General features: G+C 35.9%; 1 protein-coding gene across 1 annotated transcript in view; it reads right to left on the bottom strand.

Moving 5' to 3' along the window:
• TMEM132C (transmembrane protein 132C) overlaps window positions 1-17,124 on the bottom strand; it is a 563,570-nt gene that overhangs the window by 543,021 nt on the left and 3,425 nt on the right. Inside the window, exon 3 of the mRNA XM_053699778.1 lies at window positions 4,849-5,731. Within this exon, the coding sequence (XP_053555753.1) occupies window positions 4,849-5,731 (883 nt within the window). The remainder of the gene's footprint in view (window positions 1-4,848; window positions 5,732-17,124) is intronic.

Genomic DNA, 17,124 nt, shown 5'->3' with positions numbered 1-17,124 from the left:
TTTCAAACTGTTAGTTCAGAAGGGAAGGTTATTAGAATTTCGGCGCTACATTAAAAAGTATGTTAAAGTGGATCTTCATTACGGCTGATGAATTAATCAACTCCATCTAAAATATTGTTAACATTACGGATCTTTTTATATAAAGGGGAAAGTTTAACATCTATTTAAGATGTATGCTAGTGTGGCTATATATTATGTTTACAGGGTTAAACCTTGTCAAACAAAAGCACAACACATCACTCACACAAAACATTAAAGGGACACTGAACCCAAATTTTTTCTTTCATGATCCAGATAGAGCATGCAATTTAAACAACTTTCTAATTTACTTCTATTATCAATTTTTCTTCGTTCTCTTCCTATCTTTATTTGAAAAAAAAGGCATCTCAGCTAAGGAGGCAGCAATTTTTTTGGTTTAGTACCATGGCCAGTACTTTTTTATGGGTGCTGTCCAATCAGCAAGGACAACCCAGGTTGTTCACCAAAAATGGGCCGGCATCTAAACTTACATTCTTGCTTTTCAAACAAACATACCAAGAGAATGTAGAAAATTTGATAATAGGAATAAATTAGAAAGTTGCTTAAAATTGCATGTTCTATCTGAATCACGAAAGAAAATGTTTGGTTTCAGTGTCCTTTTAAGTTTAAGTGTCTAATCTAATGTTAGAGAAACAATTGCTATATTCAGAGCTGTATTAAGAGGGTGTATACTATATATCTATATACGCACTACATAGAGCCTGTATAAGGCTGATGTGGTGCAGACTGTTAAGAAACTTTATATGAAAAAATACAAAGAGAAGAAGCGAAATGATGTACATACCATCATGCCAAGAAAAGACAGGAAATACAGCACTCTTTAAAAAAATAAAAGTCAAACAGCTCAATTAAATAGAATATCAAAAAGATTTATTATAGTATTGAAAAATTTAATTTTAGATCCACAGTCTTTAAAAAATGCAGACAGATCAAATCTCTACTAAACCTGCATCATAAAAGTACACAATCCTAACAAGCATACATATAGGACTCTGACCGGTCAAAGTGAACACAAGGCGCGCCGCCAATGTAACTGCATATAGCAATGCTAGCAAGTGTTAACAGGATGGATTCCTAACCAACTACACCCTCGCTACACACAGAACCCCCGAGAACAAGACAAAGAGATATGACCTGGGCAGGTACATAATAGGGATCTAAGTTGTCAGTAAACCCACCCTGTAATGCAAAAGCATGTAAGATGCAAAGCAAACATGAACATGCATAAGTTAGTAAAGCATAGAGGCATGTGTAGCAAGAGTCAATAGTGGCAATTAAAAGTGGTAGTCACAAAAGTGAAGTGTAATACTGTCCAGATAGCATGAGTCTTGCGTTAAACAGCAACCATAAGATCACTTTTGAGGCATCATGTAGAAGCATATATCTCAAAGTCTGTATTGATTACAGTGATAAGTAAAAAAAAGTCCCTTAGAAATTGGACCGAAGCTGTTTAGAGCGTAATGGCAAGTATATCCATACGTAATTACCAAATCTGATTAAGGGTATATACTGCACCTGTAATAAGTATGCTAGTAAAAGCATTTTGAATATTAAATCAACACTGCTGAAAGAAGGCAGGAACAATCAGTTAAAAAATGCTATAAAAGTTATTTTACTTACACCTCTGTCAAGCAATTTGAGTTTGTCAAGATTGCACACTTGAATGTTCTATTTATGTGCTAACTTACGTTTGACCCATGCAAAATAACTGCTTTTGGACCTCCTATTAAAGTTTGACACATGCCGGGATAGTGTAAACACAAGATTATGGGCCAGATTACAAGTGGAGAAATATCATTTCTGTGCAAGCGATATCAGGTTTTCACTTTACGTGATGTACGCTAGAATGGTGACTGCGACCTCAGCGCTCTGGTTAACTATTTTGCAAAACTAAAAAGTGTTACAAAACATAAAAATACATTACACAATACAGTTACACTCATAACACAATTTAATAAATACATTTCTACATATGTGTACATATGTATTTATGTGTTTATATGTGTATATATAATACATGAATACAGGGAGTGCAGAATTATTAGGCAAATGAGTATTTTGACCACATCATCCTCTTTATGCATGTTGTCTTACTCCAAGCTGTATAGGCTCGAAAGCCTACTACCAATTAAGCATATTAGGTGATGTGCATCTCTGTAATGAGAAGGGGTGTGGTCTAATGACATCAACACCCTATATCAGGTGTGCATAATTATTAGGCAACTTCCTTTCCTTTGGCAAAATGGGTCAAAAGAAGGACTTGACAGGCTCAGAAAAGTCAAGAATACTGAGATATCTTGCAGAGGGATGCAGCACTCTTAAAATTGCAAAGCTTCTGAAGCGTGATCATCGAACAATCAAGCGTTTCATTCAAAATAGTCAACAGGGTCGCAAGAAGCGTGTGGAAAAACCAAGGCACAAAATAACTGCCCATGAACTGAGAAAAGTCAAGCGTGCAGCTGCCAAGATGCCACTTGCCACCAGTTTGGCCATATTTCAGAGCTGCAACATCACTGGAGTGCCCAAAAGCACAAGGTGTGCAATACTCAGAGACATGGCCAAGGTAAGAAAGGCTGAAAGACGACCACCACTGAACAAGACACACAAGCTGAAACGTCAAGACTGGGCCAAGAAATATCTCAAGACTGATTTTTCTAAGGTTTTATGGACTGATGAAATGAGAGTGAGTCTTGATGGGCCAGATGGATGGGCCCATGGCTGGATTGGTAAAGGGCAGAGAGCTCCAGTCCGACTCAGATGCCAGCAAGGTGGAGGTGGAGTACTGGTTTGGGCTGGTATCATCAAAGATGAGCTTATGGGGCCTTTTCGGGTTGAGGATGGAGTCAAGCTCAACTCCCAGTCCTACTGCCAGTTTCTGGAAGACACCTTCTTCAAGCAGTGGTACAGGAAGAAGTCTGCATCCTTCAAGAAAAACATGATTTTCATGCAGGACAATGCTCCATCACACGCGTCCAAGTACTCCACAGCGTGGCTGGCAAGAAAGGGTATAAAAGAAGAAAAACTAATGACATGGCCTCCTTGTTCACCTGATCTGAAACCCATTGAGAACCTGTGGTCCATCATCAAATGTGAGATTTACAAGGAGGGAAAACAGTACACCTCTCTGAACAGTGTCTGGGAGGCTGTGGTTGCTGCTGCACGCAATGTTGATGGTGAACAGATCAAAACACTGACAGAATCCATGGATGGCAGGCTTTTGAGTGTCCTTGCAAAGAAAGGTGGCTATATTGGTCACTGATTTGTTTTTGTTTTGTTTTTGAATGTCAGAAATGTATATTTGTGAATGTTGAGATGTTATATTGGTTTCACTGGTAAAAATAAATAATTGAAATGGGTATATATTTCTTTTTTGTTAAGTTGCCTAATAATTATGCACAGTAATAGTCACCTGCACACACAGATATCCCCCTAAAATAGCTATAACTAAAAACAAACTAAAAACTACTTCCAAAACTATTCAGCTTTGATATTAATGAGTTTTTTGGGTTCATTGAGAACATGGTTGTGTGTGTGTGTGCACATTGGAGCCCTTTGCAATCAAGTACATGAAAAGATGTATAAGCATATTTATGCAATATTCATTTTTAATAAATATTTTACTAGGTATTTACTGTAAATATTTTACATTAAAATTTTCTGCACATAGCATGAATATAATATATATCTGCAAATGTGGTACACATGATACATTGCACTGCATGTGAAGTGGGGTGCTATATTGGAGAAACAAGCCAAAAACTGCACCTTCGGATGAACTTACACAGACACTCAATCAAAAATCACTGTGAAACAAAATACTGCACCCCTGTTGGTCACCATTTCACCCAACCTGACCACTCCATCCAAAACCTCAAAATCAAAATTCTCAGAGGCAACTTCAAAAACACCATGGAAAGAAAAACCTTTGAAATTAAAATGATAATGCACTTCAACTTGTTTAATTCTGGACTAAATGTGGACTCTGGATTCTTAACACATTATCAAAATGTTCCCAGAGTGTATTTTTAACCATGCTGTGAGTACTTTACTGACAACAAGGCAGTGAAATCCCTCAGTAATGATGTGGATGACATCAGTAGAAGTGTTGGCCTGTTACGTTTGCGCCATAACAAACTGTGGTTTGATAAGGAGACAATGGCTGGGAGTGGAAAGTTTTTCACAGAGCCCCTCCAGAATCTAGCACTAGTGAAGCTGCCTTACTGCTGTATCTTTTCAATCCCCACCGGAAATGGATATAAGTACCTTACTGCTTTGGTAACTTGACTCTGTGAGCTGGGGGATATAAAAACAGGGCTGGGAATGGATATGTTCCACAGAGCTCCCACAAGATAAACTACGAGGCTGGTGAGTCTTACCAAGTCGTCAGTTTAATTAATTATATGATACATGAACTGTTTCTTTTAATTGTTTGCTACCCATCACTACACAACACAAATATTACATCTATTTATATGACCTCTTAACTGAACTCGAATTGGGACTGTTAGTCCTTACTCTTTTGTGTATGTACTTTGTTCTACTAAGGGCAAAGAGAGCGGTAAATTGGGAGATATAGAGGATTTCAATATCAAAGGCAGAAATAAACGGTAGAGAATAATGAGCCCCATATTAGCACCCTTCCCCTTACAGCTTTGTAGAACCTTTGCTAACAATCATCAGTTTTTTAATGCCTAGACCATTTACAAAGGATATGGTGTTGCCTAAATAGTAGGGTCATATTATGAAATGAAGAAATAGTATGAATGATATGCTGTTAGCACAATACATGTAATGAGCTGTAAAACATACCTTAATGTAAACTGATCCAATGTTGCATTGTTTGCAACTGTAATATACACTATTAAAACTTCTCCTTGCTTTGCAGGTTTGGATGGCAACCAGAGAACAACATGACTGTCAAGCCTAAGCTCTGTTAGCTGAGAATTTTCAGGAGTTCTGTACAGTGTAATAGTCCCAATTCTCTGTAACTGAGACACAGAGTCCTCTGTGGGGTCCTTTCCTTGACGAATAGCATTGCCTTTTCTGGTCTCCTGAACTGTACATTCTGTTTTCTCTTCCTCTGACTGCACACTGTAATAAAGATCAACAGGGATCCCATCAAACTGATCTTGATTTCTTTTACGGCTTGTAATAGGTGGTAAACTAAACCAGGAAGGTTGAAATTCAAGTTCAGCTACGCAGAGTCCCAGAATCCCTTGTAACCTGCAACTTCCTTTAGCCTCTCTAGTTTCTCGAAATGCAAACAATCTTAGGCAAGGAAGCTTTTCTGTAGCACTATAATCATCCCAATCTCTGCCTGCAATGTAAAATAAAACTTGAACTTTAGGTTTATTAGTATACACTTTCTGATTGAGGATATAGGCTTTGAGATTCCAGTTAAAGCTAAACTTGTTGAATCCAAAGACAGATGATCCAAGCAGTAGATCTTCTGGAATGTCCTGTTCTGCAGAAAAAGGTCCATAACTAACATTAAGAATAGGAGGTTTCCGAGACTTGTGAATAAAAAAAGTTTCTACTCTGGACTGTAAACTAGAGTTCCTCATAAAGTCTTGGTTATTTTCCTTTAAAAAAAAGACTGTTTCTGCATTCATAAGTCGATAGCTCACAGGTAGATATGTTGATGATGCCGAGAACCTCTGAAAGTTATCTGGTGCCCCATGGGACTGTGTAACTAGGAAAAAACAAAGCAGATAAGTTAATTAAGGATGGAAAGATTGTATTGATTTGCTTAACTCATACCTGTTGAGCCACCAGGGCACTTAACATTTCAGCACAGAACCTTACAAATCTGCTTACCAGACTCTGATACAGTTATGAAATTTTAAAATGTCACATGTCAAAATAACACATATTTATGTGCAGATTGTGGATAGTTTTTCATGAGCATAAATCTAGTTCATCAGCAGTTTTATGTATTTAAGTCTCAAACGTTTAAAGTTGATTTAAAAAACATTGACTATATAATATTGGTTCAATACCTGAAAGCAAGCTTAAGTGTAACATAAATAGACATTAATCTCAAATTGTAACAATCCATTAGTGCATATTATGGGGTCAATTTATTATTGGCCGAATTGGGCCAGTTCACCCTGTTTCCACGCAAGCCTTTAGGCTCGCTGGAAACAGGAGTTAAGAAGCAGCGGTCTATAGACCGCTGCTCCTTAACTCATACGCCACCTCTGAGGCTACGTACAGCAATCCGCCAGATCCTATCCAATCGGGCTGATCAATACCCCCTGCTAGCGGTCAATTGGCTGCAAATCTGCAGGGGGCGGTATTGCACAAACAGTTCACTAGAACTGCTTGTGCAATGCTGAATAAGGACAGTGTATGCTGTCTGCATTTAGCGATGTCTGGGGGACATGATACGCTACAGCGTATCATGTCCGCAAGACTTTAATAAATTGACCCCTATGAGTTGAAAGTGAACATGTTCGCTTGAGCGCAATCTAATTTAACGCAAGTTGGGTTAGCACCACTTCACAGCTCTGTTTAACTGTTACACAAGACAAAAAAGTTACACAAATACATTTAACAGTACAGTTACACTTATAATAAAACTAACTGATAAAAAATATTTTTCTTTTAAAAGTGCATTAAAAAGTTATAAGGGCTCAAAGATATGAGGTCTCAGGTGTTAGAAAAAAAGGCCTCAAAAGGCTTTAACATTAAAATACAAACATTCACATGTCTAAATATGTGTATGTGTATATATATCTATATATCTATATATATCTTTAACATAGAAATACATACGTACACATGTCTAAATATGTATATATATATATATATAAACCAAAAAGAAGGGAGGCATTCTCCGGATTTACTTAGGGGGTAATCTTTTTAATCCCATGTGATGCTTCTGGGTGTAATCCCCGTCTTCAGACCAACACCCCGAAATGTCACAAGGGATTAAAAAGATTACCCCTAAGTAAATCCGGAGAGTGCCTCACTTCTTTTTGGTTTATGCAAAGATTTTGTTGTGCACCCCGGTTAAACGTGGTTACCGTGAGTGCTAGACCAGCCTGGATTCATTATCTATATATATGTATATATGTATAAACAAAGAGAAGCACACTCACAGGAATGAACAACCATCTCAATACCATTTTTAGCCTGTTCTATGACAATTTACCACCTGGGTGCAGCTTCTTTTTAGCATAGTAATGCTTTTCAAAGAGTAAAACTTTCCTGTAGTAAATCACTCGGATCCCGCCTATTACGGTCAGTCCAGCTCTGAAATACTAGGCAATTCCACTCTGAACAAGGAACACAGCAACCTCGACGATCGTTTCGGCCTTCATTGGGCCCCGTCAGTGAGGTGTAGCTATATTCCTCTAAGCACACTGAGCAAGGAGTCCACGCCATATATGTTTATATGTGCGCACATATGTATTTATGTATTTATATATGTATATATGTTTTTACAGACATATATAAACACATAAATAAATATGTACACATATATAGACATATATATAAGTGCATCGGAGACATTTGCAGTCAAGTGGCTGAAAACATGAAAAATCATAATTATGCATTATTCATATTTTAAAGTGTTTGTGTATTTATGCATTATTCATATTTAATAAAGTGTTTTACTGTGTATTTACTGTATATATTTCACATTTCATTGTTCTTCAATTAGGGGACTATGTTCTAAGTATTTTTAAATAGATATTTATATATATATATATATATATATATATAAAGGCATAGACATATATATTACCAAAAAACATGAGGATATATATATATATATATATATATATATATATATATATACATATATTTATATAAATATTTATTAAAGAATAAATAAAACATATTATTCTATGTGAAGAACATAATTCATGTTGAGTTTAGTGCACTTGAATAAACACAATCGGGTTAGAGTGGTGTTAGGTTTTTTTCTTGCAGTTTGCACGCTCCATTGAAATCTATGGAAATCTATGGAAGAATACGTTAATTTTTAAGCGCATCAGGTTTTGGCTCTTGCACTAACTTTTTCTTTCCACTCATAACATGAGCACAACACGACGTGGGCAAAAAGCATCTGTCTAGCGATGTTAACGTGTGAGTGGGAGCTCTAAATAATGCTCCACTAGTAATCTAGCCCTAAATGTTTGTTTAATCATTTTGCAGGCTCTAAAACCCTGACTTTGCAACATTCTACACAGTGATTGTAAATTATATATTTATCTTGATAACATTATGAAAATTCTGATTAAAATAATAATAATAAAAAATACATTTAATTTTAAGTACATGCTTCTATTCATGTGAAAAACTTAAGCAGCGCACAGTTTCTGAATATATCCTTCTTGAAAGTTTTCAGATGGCTTCTCCACTGTTTTGAAGGTAATTTAATACAATTAATCATGAAAATAATAATTTTTTAACCTTGGCCAGAATTGTCAGTGTGCAAAATCTGCGACCAGACGATCTGCGCATGCGCGCAGTTACGTCATTACGTTACTGAACCGCTCCTATCTTGTTGGTCTAAATCTGCTTATAATACCCGCTGCCAGTCATATAGCAAAGTGGACACTGCGTCAGTCATCGTAGCATTAACTCAGGTCAGAGATTACAGATTTTAAAGGGACTTAAAACTCACAAATCCATTACATTATGCACTATAGTTTTGTTTTATAGAATTTTGGCACCTGGTTGGTGACAGTGTGTGTGTGTGCATTTTCAAAGCATGGCACAGCACTCCTCTGGCACTTTATTTTACTGATGTATACAAAAGGGACACATTTATTTGGAGCAAGTTGCAGGGAGCTCCACCAGACCCAGAGAAACCTAATATATTATAGAGTTATCACTTTTAAAACTGATACGCTTTATTTTATTTTACTGCCATGCTTCCCCTTGGTTCTTTAATTAGCTACAACAGAGTAGTGATTTTGTCTCTTATTTGTAGACCCTTCGAGCATAGAAATTATTGTATATATATGTAAGTGTGTGTATATATGTGTGTGTTTATATATGTGTTTGTGTGTGTGTATATATGTGTATGTGTGCATATATATGTGTATGTGTGTGTAAATATGTGTATGTGTGTGTGTATATGTGTATGTGTGTGTAAATATGTGTATGTGTGTGTGTATATGTGTATGTGTGTGTGTGTGTGATTATTTTTTTATTGGGGGGCGGAAAATTCACCGTCACCTGTGTTGGCTGGAATTGCCCCCCAGGCCTAAGGCTGCCAGCCCTCCCCTGGCTGCACAGGCATGATGCGCACCATTGACAGAAGCAGGTAGGCAGTACTCAACAAGTTTACACTTTATACTCAGGCTGCAAGGCATGGAGCTAACCAGTATAATTTTTTTCCTAGGGCAGTGAACCCCCATTTGAGTAACCCACAAGCCGACACTGCATCCACCCAAAAAAAACAAAGTTGAGATCTTTGACATTAAAATTAAATAGTGGGCAAGTGTGTTTGTTGAATTATTATTATCACCAATTGGATTTTTTTAACTTTAATTGATTAAGCAGTTAGCATTTGTATCTTGCTTGTATGTTGATCCCTAACAATATCCAATATGGTGGTAGGTAATTTCAGTGTGCATTGCCCATGCACAAAACCAATGTTAAGCTAACAAATCTTTTGGGGTACTTGGTAATAATTTAAAAAGTGTTGCCTGGGTTTAGCTATGGAATAAGTCAAAATGGCCTAGTAAAAGGGTTGTTAAATAGATCATTTTTAACTGGGATTAGCAAGGGAGTACGGGCACATGCAAAGTATAAGGTCAGTTTCACCAAACTAATAATGAAAAATGTACTGCTGATAAACAATGAAAATGTCTTATTGTGATCAGGTCTACATTAAAAAGTGCTCATGTGCAGCTGTAAACATGCCGATAATGATAAAACAATAGATTGTGATTTACAAATATCTAGAGCTGCAACACATTACAACTTCTGAGTAGCACGTGGCTGCTGATTGGTGGTTACAATCATATGCCACTCCTAATTGATTCGCTGGCCATATTTTGGTCAGGAGCTGCATTTAGCTGTAGCTTTCTCGTGGCACTTTAGCTATGTATTTTAATATGCGCTAATGAATAGCAGTGTTTTTCTCTATAGACATGGCAGTAGGATGCACTTCTATTTTCTTCCAGCTCATTGGTATCATATCATATGATTCACAAAAATAGCAATAACTTTTAAAATAAACATTTAAAAAAAAAAGTATATTGAAATCTGTTGCTGTGTGTTATAGTTTTCAGCTTTATGACTCTTTAACAATTGACAGAAGGATGTCATCATTTAAAATAATATTTATTGTTCATATATAGTTATGATGTCACAATGCTTCAAATTTTAGAAATAAAGGAATACCTTGAAAGTTTGTCTTTTAAAGACTGGTGATACACTACACACTGCAATACAAATTTTTACCTTTGTGTGTTTTATATATATATATATATATATATATATATATATATATATACAGTATATATATACTGTATATATATATATATATATATTTATATTTATATACTATATATATATATATATATATATATATATATATTTACACATATATAAAGACTAAAATTGAAAGTTCATTTACATTCCAGAATCCCCATTGCTTCCAGTTGTATTTATAGCTATTAGTAGGATGATATGCGGTTGGCACAGAGACTCATTATCAGTGTATCAGGAACCACTTATGATTTCTGTATCTTCTCCTCCCACAAGCTTTATACTTTTCCATCTCTCGATTATCTCTGCATTCGGCGATTCCCTCCAGAGTAATTAATTACAATGAACTACAGGGCACTTTCCTGGGACTGAACGGCTGATCAGTGTGTCCCCCATGCTGCTTTGCTAAGCAGACAAGCTGCTCAGATTCTCCTGCATGCTCAGAGACCTAATTGATTTTTTGCGTATAGCTATTCTCGCTCTGAGACTTTAAGTAAAAAGTGTATAGATTACAAAAGAAATACAAACACCTATTAACATTTACAACATTAACATTTCAATCCTTTTTTCAAAAAGAAAGATCTCATGCTGTTTAATGGACTAAATTTCAGAATAGGTTGCAGATGCTTTTGACAGCTACGGGTCACATTATCAATATGTGTAATGCAAACCTTTAATTAACTCTGCAGAGTGCGATTCAAGTACCCTTTACATTTGTATAAGCTATAACCATTATGCCTTGAAATATTAGCTATGCATATAAGAAGCTATATGACCTATATATACAGTCAAATTCCTTTTTTTGTACTATAAGAACAAAAAAAATTAAACTTGCCTTTGTGAACATTTCCGAGCGTGCAGAATATTTAATTTAATTCTGTTACATTTTAAGCATTTTTGTAGGGCAGTGCATTAACACGTAATCAAGTAATTTTCTAATAAGCAGCCATTCATTTGTTATGTAATACAAACAAGTTACTATATGATATGTGATAAAATTGTGAGACACAATCCTTTGTCATGTCAAATTCATTGCACTCAAGGGGTATATTTATTATAGTGCGGACGGACATGATACGATGTAGCGTATCATGTCCACCTCACATCAATAAATGCCAACAGCATATGCTGTCAGCATTTATCATTGCACCAGCAGTTCTTGTGAACTGCTGGTGCAATGCCGCCCCCTACAGATTTGCGGCCAAGGGGTGTCAATCAACCCGATCGTATTCGTTTGGGTTAATTTCTGTCCGCCGCCTTAGAGCAGGCGGACAAGTTATGGGGCAGCAGTCTTTTTGAAGGCTTGCCGGCAACACGGGGCATCAAGCTTGACCCCAAGAAGTTTACTTCAAAAATATTTGTGCAAATTTAAAAAAATAAAAATAATTGTGTCAATTTTTTGGTAGTGGATTCTTATTTGAATATTTGATGATGTTACAAAAAGTGCAATATCTTATTTTTTTTTCTCTTCCTTCAAACTCTTCTTATTTTATTTATTTCTACCTTGTTTTCACCATTGTTGTTGCATTATTTATGGGAATGTTTATAGCTTATTTTTTTGTTCTAAAACCCCAGAAAAATATTACACTTCTAAAGTGCCATATCTTAATATTTCCTTCACTTCAACTCATTTTTTACAGGTTCTTTTATAGGAGCACAGGCGCACGCGAACCCTCTAAAGAGAGAAAAAAACAAAACTTTTTGGCTGAATAAATATAATTTTTCCAATAGCCCCCCTATTGTCCGTACAACTTGTTTGTAAGAATTGCACTGAATTGAACTGAGCAAAGAAAAAACTATTGCCAGAGTGGACTCGAGTTATTTAACAAAACCAGGGAATAGAGTTGTCAGGATTTCTCGGAACAACAGTGACACCCGGTATTGAGATCCACTGTCTTTCACTCTTTGAACCAAACATATAGAACAAGCGGTCCTGAGTGATACTCCAATCTACATGTTCATACATACCTCACAAGTTTGAGGTTGACTCTTGTGAGTAGACACCCTACGGGGGAACTGTTTTAACATATAATTGTTTCATTGTATTATTAAATTGATTTGCACTATGTAGGTGCCTTTGTGCGCTTTCTTTTTTCTTTTTGCTTTTAGATTTCTACCTTACTCCGTGAGATTCCGGAGGATTATTAAGATACAGCAGCCAACACCTACAATCGATCTGCACTATTACGTGGGATCAAATTAAACTTATCCTTTTTTATATAGATATTTAATCTTGCTAGATATATTGGGATTTCTTGTCATTTGTTTTTAAAATTATAATATTTCAGTGTATGCTTTTATGAAATTCTGAACGTTTGTCTTTATTGCAACATTGTAGACATAATAAGCATATACACTGTTAAAGTTTTTTAAGAGGTTTATTTAAGAGCGCAGTTCAGTGTTTTGAAGGAAGGGGTCTTTTACGCTTTCTCATACACGTTATTTTGCTATATATATATATATATATATATATATATATATATATATATATATATCAATGGAAAGTAAAATATTCACAGTAAATACACAGTTTAAAACATTATTAAATATTAAAATTGAATAAAAAATATTTTTTTTGGTTGCAGGTATTCAACTGAAAAGGGCTCACATTTTTTTAACCCCTCGCCCCTTTACGCAAGGCCTTCAATCACCCTAATCTGCCAAGCGTAAAATTAGTTTGCGCTTAAGCGTCCGTGTTTACTTTTGACTTGTTATAGTGCGCTAAAGTTAGTGCAGTCGTGATATTGATATTGCGACTCGCGCTATGCCTAGTGAACCACTTGTAATCTAGCACAATATTGGGTGGATTATTTGTTTCCTATATATTTATCCCTTAGTAATAATATTTAGTGTTATTATTCAGTGTTGTATATGTATTAGAAATACAGATACTGTTGTAAAGTTACAGATGGTTATTTAGGTCTATACACAACATATTTCAAATCTAGTGGGTTTCTTTCAATCATTCAATGACCTTAAAGATCTGTGTAACCGCTTCTCAACTGCAAAGGTCTGTGAAGGTCATAGGAATCATTCACCTTATCAATACTGACAGGACGAGCATGTCCGACTTACTTAGCTTCAGCAGACTGACATGTGAGTGCAGTGAAATGCAAAATCATCCTGCTCCTACATCAGATGTCATTTCAGGATACACAGCGTGTATTACAAGAGCGCGCAGGATTACTTACCTATTGCAGAATTGGTTTTATTTCTTAATCGTTATCATTTCTTATCATTTTTCCAGTAATGCACCAGTCTTTGAAACTTACAACTACCTAATGAAACCCTCATCAGACTTTCCACTTTTAAATCCTTTTTAAACTACTTATATAATAAAACATATAGCTCATCTGCACAATATACACCTTAAACTCAGCCATGTTATAAAAGCAAGACATTGGGCTCCATGTACTAAGCAGTCAGCGAGCTACCCGCAACAAATCTCGCGTCAAAATTCGCAAACTGATATGTACAAAGCCGTCAATTATGTTAAAACTCGCATCTTTAAAATTGCGAGCGTACTTATCCGCCAAACCTCGCTACCGCTCCATTTTTCACTGTAATTAGACACATTTGACCACCAACTCGCCAAAAACGAATGTACTAAAAAATCTATTTGTCCGCCCGCTACAATTTCCGCTCCCACCTCGTTATTTTTGCCTCGCCACCTTTTAGGTGGCGGGCAAGGTACAAAACAATAGGAAAGTCAATCTAGACGCCAGTCTAGACATATATAAAAGGCAGTAATATCAGCATTGTACTTACAGCATAACTGGCGTCTAATTTGTCTCTCATTTCCATGTACATAAATTGCGCCCAATTTGTCGACTGTAATTAAAGAGTAATCTATTTAAATTTGTATTGTATAGTTGTCAATCTTTATAATTATTTTTATATTAATATTTATATATTATCAGATCCAGATGAAGCCATATCCAAATTGTAAATAAATATTACAAAAATAACGCTCTGTTATCACTCTTCAAAAAATTTTGAACAATAATAAAGTTGTTTAGATAAGTTGAACTTTTATAGGAGCAAAATTCTATTCCCGCAACTACTATGATGTTCGTGACACCTTGCATGTCACGTGTTAATAATTGGCCAGACAATTCAACTGAAAGTTAAGTACATCAGCTTAGTCGCGGCGAGCGAGGCGTCAAATTTATCAACAATCCGCAACTGCTCGCGGCGGGCTAGACTTGTCTATTTATTGGGGGAATATTAGTACATAGCGACAGCGGACACCATTTCGCCCGCGGCGAGTAACGGCGAGTTTATCCGCGTCTACAATGACGGATGAATTGACTGCTTAGTACATGGAGCCCATTGTGTAGAATTTACCCTGGGAATCACCAGACCCCCTATTCTGCTATATTTAAATAAAGGACAAAAAACTCAACTTCAGAGCATGAGTAAATAAAGAGGGTAACCTGAAATGTTTCCTCTTTTCTTTGATACACTATTATCTCATTTCTCACTTCTCTATTCCCTTTAGTTTCCTTTTCTTTATTGTCTCCCTTTCATCTGGATTGCCTTTCCAAACTCCCAGACTTTATACACTCTGAATTAGAGATCCTTAAAGGGACATGAAACTCATTTTTTTTCTTTCATGATTCAGATAAAGCATATGTTTGTAATCAACTTTCCAATTAACTTCTGTTATCAATATTGCTTCATTGTCTTGGTATCCTTTGTTAAAGGAGTCGCAAAGCACTACTGGAAGTTAGATGAACACATCAATAAGACAAACACAAGAGGAATTTTTGTGCAGCCACCAATCAGCAGCTAGTCTCAGCTCTTGAGCCTATCTAGGTATGCTTTTCAACAAAGGATATCATTAGAACAAATCAAATTAGATAAAAGGAGCATTGCACTATTGTGATTCCGATAGAGCATGTAATTTTAAGCAACTTTCTAATTTACTCATACTATCGATTTTTCTTCGTTCCCGTGCTATCTATATTTAAAAAGCAGAAATTTAAAGCTTAGGAGTCAGCTCATTTTAGGTTCAGCACCCTGGATAGTGCTTGCTTATTGGTGGCTACATTTAGAAAACAATAAGCAAGCATAACCAATGATTTGAAACAAAAATGGACCGGCTTCTAAGCTTTACATTCCTGCTTGTTCTAATTAAACAACAAAACAGTTCCTACTTACATCTATTGAATACCTCCTCACACACAATTTCTACATGTTTGAGGGGGGTTTCTATCTCCAGAGACGTGGAACCGCTATGGGGGCAAAGTTTGCCCCCTGCTACGCCAATCTCTTCATGGGATGGTGGGAGCGGTTCCACGTCTTTGGAGATGGAAACCCCCTACAAAAGAATATAATTTTATATGCCCGGTTTATAGATGATCTCATCTTTATAATTGACAGTGATGAACAAAGTGTTGACCTATTCTGTGACCACCTAAACAACAATAGTAGTGGAATCAAACTGATAGGAGAACAGAATCAAAATACTGTTTGCTTTTTGGATATTAAGATAACTGGTAAAAATAATGGTATCATAGAAACAGATTTACATAGGAAACCAACATCAGGAAACACCATACTAGACTATAAATCTTGCCATCCTAGACATACTATACAGGGGATACCTAAAGGCCAATTTATAAGAGCTAAGCGAAATTGAACAAAACAGAAGCTACTTACAATTTACAGGCAGATATACTGACAAATTGCCTCAAAGAAAGAGGATATGAATCAAAGGTGCTGGAGAAAGCACGCAAAGAAGTAGTCTGTCTAGGGAGGACTTGCTAAAATACTGTTATAAAAAGATGAGAAATAAGAGTAAAATTGATCATTCAAAACCTAAGTTCATAACCACATATAGCCTAGAATATGGCTGAATATGTAATATAATAAAAGAGAGCCTTCCTATATTATACACTGACCCTGGACTCAAACAGGTTGTACAAAATGGGTGCGACTTTATATCAAGGAAAGGGAAATCTATTGGCAATTTCATTTCTCCCTCAGACAGCTCAATTAAATCTAATAGCTGTTGGCTCAAAAAAAGAAAACTATGTTTCTGAGGGCGATAACTTTACTTCCACATTCACACATAAAATTTACAACACTAAATTTTTTATGAATTGTGACACAACTCATGTAATATACCTATTGACCTGCAGGGGGTGCTCCAAGCTGTTCGTAGGGAGAATTAAGAGACCCCTAAAGGACAGGTTTTTGGCTCATATCAGATCAATAGAAGACGAAGAATCTGACACCCCCATTGCCCGACATTTTAGGGAATTACATAATGCTGATCATAAACTGTTAAGTTTACAAGCTATAGACCATATACCCCTTTGGAAAAGGGGTGGGGATAGAGAAAGTAAATTAAATTTAAGGGAAATATTTTGGATCTTTACCCTAAATACAACTATCCCCCAAGGTCTAAACTTTAGAAGAGATATTGATTTGTGTGTATAAATCCCAATTATTTCCTCCATTATAAGGTTCTATTACTTGTATCTTTAACTATAACAGTGCTTGATATGAAGAAATATACGTGATAATTTAGGTTACTTAGTTTGATTAAATGTACAGCACACTAATAGTTAACAGCTAATAGACAATACCAGCCAGACAGAAAGTATTCATTCAAGGCTATTA

The sequence above is a fragment of the Bombina bombina genome, chromosome 2 (assembly GCF_027579735.1).
Source record: "Bombina bombina isolate aBomBom1 chromosome 2, aBomBom1.pri, whole genome shotgun sequence".
Taxonomy (NCBI): domain Eukaryota; kingdom Metazoa; phylum Chordata; class Amphibia; order Anura; family Bombinatoridae; genus Bombina; species Bombina bombina.
Note: the sequence above shows the minus strand (reverse complement) of the source record. Positions and strands in the feature narration are given on the sequence as shown.